The sequence below is a fragment of the Euleptes europaea genome, chromosome 9 (assembly GCF_029931775.1).
Source record: "Euleptes europaea isolate rEulEur1 chromosome 9, rEulEur1.hap1, whole genome shotgun sequence".
NCBI lineage: Eukaryota > Metazoa > Chordata > Lepidosauria > Squamata > Sphaerodactylidae > Euleptes > Euleptes europaea.
Window position 1 is genome coordinate 60,165,159 of NC_079320.1, and position 6,781 is coordinate 60,171,939.

The following is a 6,781-nucleotide window of genomic DNA, read 5'->3' on the forward strand; positions in this document are numbered from 1 at the left end:
TAAAAAGGCTGCCCTTTTCAACACAAAACCATGTTAACTTCATGTTAACCAGTTGCGTTAGTTTGGCCATCAATGCAGTGTCAGGAAGTTTGTTCCACTCTTTGATGTCGGGAATTATATTGGATTTCCAGTATTTAGCATACGCAATTCTGGCAGCTGAGATTGCATATTGATAAAGCTCTTTATGGGTAGAATTCAGTTGAGGGGGGATCATGCCCGACAACATATATTTGGGTTCTAATTCAAAGTCCCCCCCGAAGCATTTTCTGAAGTTGTTCCTTCAGCTAGAATCAGTATCTGAAGAAGTGCGCTGTGGCTCACGAAAGCTCATACCCTGCCAGAAAATATTTTTGTTAGTCTTTAAGGTGCTACTGGACTCTTGCCCTTTTTTACTACTGCAGACAGACGAACACGGCGACCCACTGTGAAATTTCTCTTAGAAGGATAGCTTTTCCTTGCTCCCTCCCTCTGTTGTGGCTGCTGTCAAAGAGGCCAGAGCGTGGGTGGCCCCAGTGTGTGCGATACGTGTCTAAGGACACCGTGCTCCATGGCTGCTCCACCTGCCACAAGCTCTTCCTGCTTCCTCTCTCTGCATAAATAAGAGGACCAAGCACAGGCTGTTTATGGACAGCCCTAGCAGGGGCCAATCAGAGCGCAGCAAGGCAGTTCGCACCGCATGTGCTCTTGTTTGCGTACGTGCAGAAGCCGGCTCCCAGCAGAGAGGGCAGGACTCCAGCCGGCCCAGAGGGTCTCTTCTTCAGCCGGTCACAGCTGGGCTCGCACAAGATGCAGTGGGGGTGAAGAGGCAGTGCTGAACAATTCCATCCCACCACAGCTCTGGCCCCAGTGCAAAAGGAAGGATGTTGTTACTGTTGGATGGCAACGTGGAGGTAAGTCTTGGAGCGCTTTAGCATTAGAATTCCAGAGGCTGACTTGGAGATAGCCAAAGTTCTCACGGTACCGCTGAAGATCAATGAGAAACCACAAAAGCGTTACCTTTAGCCCTCTTCTGGATTGAGAGCTGGCTGAAAAATAGGAAGCGGAGAGTAGGAATCAACGGTCAGTTCTCACAATGGAGGGATGTGAGCAGTGGGGTCCCTCAGGGATCTGTGTTGGGACCAGTGCTTTTCAACCTGTTCATCAATGACCTGGAGTTGGGGTTAAACAGTAAAGTAGCCAAGTTTGCAGATGACACCAAATTATTTAGGGTGGTTAAAACAAAATCGGACTGTGCAGAGCTCCCAAAGGATCTCTACAAACTGGAAGAATTGGCATTAAAATGGCAAATGAGATTCAATGTGAGCAAGTGTAAAGTGATGCATATTGGGGCAAAAAAATCCCAACTTCACATATACACTGATGGGATCTGTGCTGGCAGCAACAGTCCAAGAAAGGGATCTTGGGGGGTAGTGGATTGCTCGATGAAGATGTCAACCCAGTGTGCAGCTGCTGTGAAAAAGGCAAATTCCATGCTGGCCATAATTAGATGAGGAATAGAGAATAAAACTGCTGATATCATACTGGCCTTGTATAAATCTGTGGTGAGACCACACTTGGAATACTGTGTACAGTTCTGGTCACCACACCTAAAAAGGGATATTGCAGAGCTTGAGAAGGTGCAAAAATGAGCAACCAAAATGATCAGGGGGCTAGAACTGCCCTATGAGGAACAGTTAAAACGCTTAGGGCTGTTCAGCTTGGAAAGAAGGCTGTTAAGGGGAGACCTGATAGAGGTCTGTAAAATTATGCATGGTATGGAGAGAGTGGACCGGGAGAAGCTTTCCCCCCTCTCATAATACCAGAACACGGGGTCATCTGCTGAGGCTGGAGGATGAGAGGTTCAAAACTGATAATAGGAAGTACTTCTTCACACAACGCATAGTTAAATTGTGGAACTCCCTGCCCCAGGATGTGGTGATGGCTGCCAACTTGGAAGGCTTTAAGAGGGGAGTGGACATGTTCATGGAGGAGAGGGGTATTCATGGCTACTAGTAGAAATGGATACTAGTCATGATACATACCTATTCTCTCCAGGAATAGAGGAGCATGCCTAATATATTGGGTGCTTTGGAACAGAGGCAGGGCAATGCTGCTGCAGTTGTCTTTTTTGGGGGTTTCCTAGAGGCACCTGGTTGGCCACTCTGTGGACTTGATGGACCTTGGTCTGATCCAGCATGGCTTTTCTTATGCTCTAATGCTTGGGAACCTTGGTTTCAGTTAGTGTGAGTGTGATGTATCACTTTTCTGTACAAGCTGGACATTTTGGTTGCTTCTCCACCTTGCAGTCGGAAAGCCTGAGCCACCTGCTACAAGCAGGGACTGAAGTGAACACACCTGCCGATGCTGTGGGCCAGGATCCAGCTCACCTGGCTGCTCATGGAGGACATGCTTTCTTCCTGCTTTGGCAACTGCAGACAGGAGCCGATTTGAACCGACAGGTACAAGTTATTATGCTTTCTATTTCTTATTCCAGCAAGGCTTTCTTGTCTTTTATTTATTTGAAAGATTTATATCACACATATATGAGTGGTTACTGAGGTGGAATAGACCTCTATTGCCTGGCACTGCAAACAAGATGGTTTATTGTGAAGCTAGCTCTTGGAGCGGTGGCCTCTGATCTGTAGAACCGGGTTTGATTCCCCACTCCTTCTTCATGAGCGGCGGAGGCTAATATGGTAAACTGGATTTGTTTCCCCACTCTTCCACATGAAGCCAGCTGGGTGACCTTGGGCTAGTCACACTCTCTCAGCCCCACCTACCTCACAGGGTGTCTGTTGTGGGGGAAGGGAAGGGGATTGTAAGCCGGTTTGATTCTGCCTTAAGTGGTAGAGAAAGTCGGCATCTAAAAAAACCCCAACTCTTTTTCTTCTCTGCTGTTGTAGGTTTTACAAGCTCTGCTTCCTTTGCACTGAACAGACCGAACTTTGGGTTTTCATTTAATAGTCAATAAATTATTAAGAGGACAGCAAGTGACAGAGTTTTGTTACAGGAATTGACTCTGACACTGCTAAATTTTGTGCTGCCATGTTCAAAATTAGGTGCAAATTGTTGGGATGACCTGCCTTATTATCTATGTACATAGTAGTATCCTCTTAGGATTTTATGTACTCTCCAGTGTATTTTATACTAGGAATTCCTGGTTTTAATGTTTAATGTTCAAATGTTTTTTGTATATGCCTGGCTATGTGCCGTACCAATAAATGACTGACTCTCTGATTTGCTGCTCACATGGAAAGCAACAAGCCCAAATTATTCATGTTCTTAGTAATGGGTTTTCACTCACACCGGAGGAAGATTAGGAATTAAAAAAAGAAACACACACCCTTGCTTAGTCTTTCCGCAGACAGCTTTTCTACTTTTAGATAGTAATCTTGAATGGATGGGGTCTCCCTTGTTTAATTTTAAGAAGCAGCTAGTGCACTCCTAAAATGTAAGCTCAGCACCTTTTAAATGTACCCAAATAACATTCGGAACAGGTGCAGAAGTCACTATTTTCTTAGATCTACACTGAAACAGTACAAGAAAATCTGATTAAGGTATAGGTTAGGGGTGGGGAACGTCGGGCCCAGGGGCCATTTAAGGCCCGCGAAATCATTTGGTCTGGCCCTTTGTGGGTCCTGGCAGATCTCTAGCTCAGAAGGATCTAAGACTGGTGATCCGCCCCTTCCCGCGGACAGGAATAGCCTTATTCAAGGCGGGTGTGAGTTTGTTTTGCGGAGAAAAGGAACCTTTTCCCCCCTTGCAGAAGAGTCGTTAGGACCACCCAAGAAACTGGGTTAACCCTTTCCCATCCGGGCCGTGGAGAAAGTATTCCCTCTGTACTACAAGAGGGCTGGAGGCGGAAGTGGCTAAAGGGGAGCTAAAGTGGGCAGGGCCAGAATGCACTGGGACGATTTCTTAGCCAGTGTGTCCTCATTTCATCCCTGCAGGCGGAGGTAGAAGGAGCTGGCTGTAGAGCAGTAGCAACTCCAGTATGTGGCTGGGCGGCTACACCCAGCTAATGCAACAGACCATCCTGTGCCACCAGGTGGGCAAATGTACCACCGGTTGAATGCCTGCCTTCTTGCCCGTGCCGGGGGGGGGGTCATCTGGGGCAGCTGCCTGCTTGTGGCTTGGTCGGCTAATTTTTAAGTTGATAATTTTGTATAGCCCACAAATGATGTTATAAATATCCAAATGGCCCCTGGCGGAAAAAAAGGTTCTCCACCCCTGGTATAGGTATTTATCAGTGGACCTGATCCAGAGACCATCATGAAAAAGCCTGTCTCTGTTTGTTCATTGTATTGGCTGGATCAGGTTTCTGGTATTTAAGATTATGATGACAACATGAGTAACAGCAAGCTAGAGATCAAACCATTTCATTCCCTGGTGCTTTATTATCTGTTTATAACAATTAAGTGTGGCTGAGATTACAAAATATAACAATTACGTGTGGCTGAGATTACAAAATGCAACATCTTTTTTAAGGATTGGCTTGGGGAAGCTCCAATACACAAAGCTGCTAAAGTTGGGAGTTTGGAGTGTCTCGCCTTACTTGTTTCCAGTCATGCCACCATCGAGTAAGTACACCTTCTGCAATACTGATCACTAGCAGATAATTTATCCAAGCAACATCCTATGGTTTATGCTGAAAAACTGTGAATGAAGTATGTTTCAACATGAATTTCAAAGCTGGTAAAAATGTCGGGTTATCCCAGTTCCCTCTTGTACATATATGAATTTGAATTTCAGTTTACTTTACAAAAAGATCACTTACAAACTGGTAGAAGGAAGTTCCACATAGTTTTGGTAGAAAATGGAACTTTAGCCCCTGGTCAGTGGAGGACCTACATTTTTGGGACCCTGAAGCTTGAACTGTTATGGGGGGCCCTTCACACTCAGCAATAATAGGGCAACATCCAACAAGGTCCAAAGGGCCTTGCTGCCCTTGCAAGGACCTCGAGGCCCAAATGGCGGAGAACAGGGTAGTGGGGTGGAGTCTTTGAAAATAGGCCATACAGTGAGCCCCTTCTCACCAGCAATGAGGTCTGGGTAACCGGTTATCTTCTTCAGTAGGGTTGTTCTATGGCAGATGTATTAGTTCATTCTCTAATAGAGAGGCAGAAGATCATCATAGGGGGCTCTTTAGGATAAAGAGGTGAACATCTGATTTTTTTGTGTTAAAATGCAAAAGTGAGATGAGTGCAGCCTGAATTGAGAATTCAGATGTCCTTTTGTGGTTCCGATTGGCTCTAGCCTAAGGGCTGAGCTATAGAACTATTAAGCCATGCACCAACAAAAGATTTGAGGATCCAGCTGCCAAAATGTTGGCTATGAATAGATTCTGGCAAGCTCAGCAAGCCCATACAGTTGGGGGTTCAGGCATAGCAAGTCCCTGAGAAAATTTTGAAATTTGACCAATTACAGGGACATTTTGAGGCCATATGAAATCGGTATTAAAAACATATTCTAAGGTCAGTATTAAGTACTTCAACCCATTGGCTTAAAATAGTCTTATTTTAATAACAAACACTTTAAAATACTCCATCTGTTTTGTTGAAAAACCCACTCATTAAACAAAAGGGCCCCTGAACTTAAGCTTCATTAGTTTCATAGTAGATCCGCCACTGGCCTTGAGTCAACTAAAACGAATTGTTGTTAAGCCTCCCACTGAAATCAATGGCTTCATCTGATACTTTGAAAACAAAATGTTGGTATGAGAAATATCAGCCGTCAAATGTACTATATAGTCTTCATTTTGTATTCTAGTTTGCGCAATAAGAAGGGACAAACTGCAGAAGACCTGGCACTGGCTTTTGGATTTGTGGAATGTGCTCAGTTCCTTATGACAGTGAAAGAGACTCAAAATAGGAAAGCAACTGAACAAGTTTGTGATTCCCTCAGTAACAGGGATGGCTTGCAGAGAGAGGCAACAACAAGACGAAAACGAGCAAGTGAAAGCAAAAGACCTATAAGCAGGAAGACAATGAGATCAAACGGTACAGTGTTTAGCTATCACCAAACAATAGACTTGCTTTGAAAAGGCATCAGCTCCAAACTGCAGCTTTCAGTCAGAAGCTGCTTCAACATACAGAAAGTGTGTAGATCAATCTCTGCCTACTTCAAAGTGAAATTTCAGGGGTATCGATCAATGACAAGTTACCTTTTCTAGACACGGCCTACTTGTAGGTTCTGTTAGTTGTCTAGTAGCACCACCCATGCTCCTTAAATACAACATCCATTCAACTCTGCCCTCTCCAACAGAGAGATGTTCCCCTTTCAAAGATGCCTAAGCCATGCGGTGCTTCCAAGAATAGTCAGGACACCTCGAAGAATTAAGGAATAGGGCGCCTTCTGGATACCCAGGTTCTTGTGCATCTGCCCAAGCCAAAGCATCTCTCATATTAATGTCAACCTTTACTGCCACTTTCCATGACATTTTGAGAACACAGAGCCAAGACTTAACAAAATAGTTTAAATAGTTAAACCATAAGCAGGTGCACTGTGCCTGATTGTACCCAACTCACTTGTGTTGCTCAAAACCAACTATTCTGAACCATTCCTTCTGAGAAGGAGAGCAGTTTACTTCTTGAAGAAGATACCTTTTAAAACATTGTTGATTTGTGTACTAATAAACATGCATAAACCGTGCCTGGTCTTTTCTACCATCATTTCTACACACAAGAGTGTCATATTTAGTACTAACTGTGACGGTCACTCATCCCACTAAATAAATATGCTGAACTCACTTGCATAACACCTGCATAGGGAAGGCAGAGGAGATGGGATGGTGTCTTTAAAA

General features: G+C 44.6%; 1 protein-coding gene across 1 annotated transcript; it reads left to right on the forward strand.

The window, feature by feature from the left end:
- The first annotated feature begins 860 nt into the window (after positions 1-860).
- ANKRD37 (ankyrin repeat domain 37) lies at positions 861-6,019 on the forward strand. Its single transcript, XM_056855069.1, has 4 exons — positions 861-890; positions 2,286-2,438; positions 4,468-4,559; positions 5,749-6,019. The coding sequence occupies exons 1-4, from the start codon at positions 861-863 to the stop codon at positions 6,017-6,019; spliced, it is 546 nt and encodes a 181-aa protein (XP_056711047.1).
- Positions 6,020-6,781: the final 762 nt, after the last annotated feature.

Excerpts from the sequence above, each read along its gene's own strand:
- ANKRD37 (XM_056855069.1), top strand. The coding sequence starts at position 861 with ATGTTGTTACTGTTGGATGGCAACGTGGAG. Across the intron at positions 891-2,285 it reads TGTTGGATGGCAACGTGGAG|TCGGAAAGCCTGAGCCACCT; the intron begins GTAAGTCTTGGA and ends TCCACCTTGCAG. Across the intron at positions 2,439-4,467 it reads GAGCCGATTTGAACCGACAG|GATTGGCTTGGGGAAGCTCC; the intron begins GTACAAGTTATT and ends ATCTTTTTTAAG.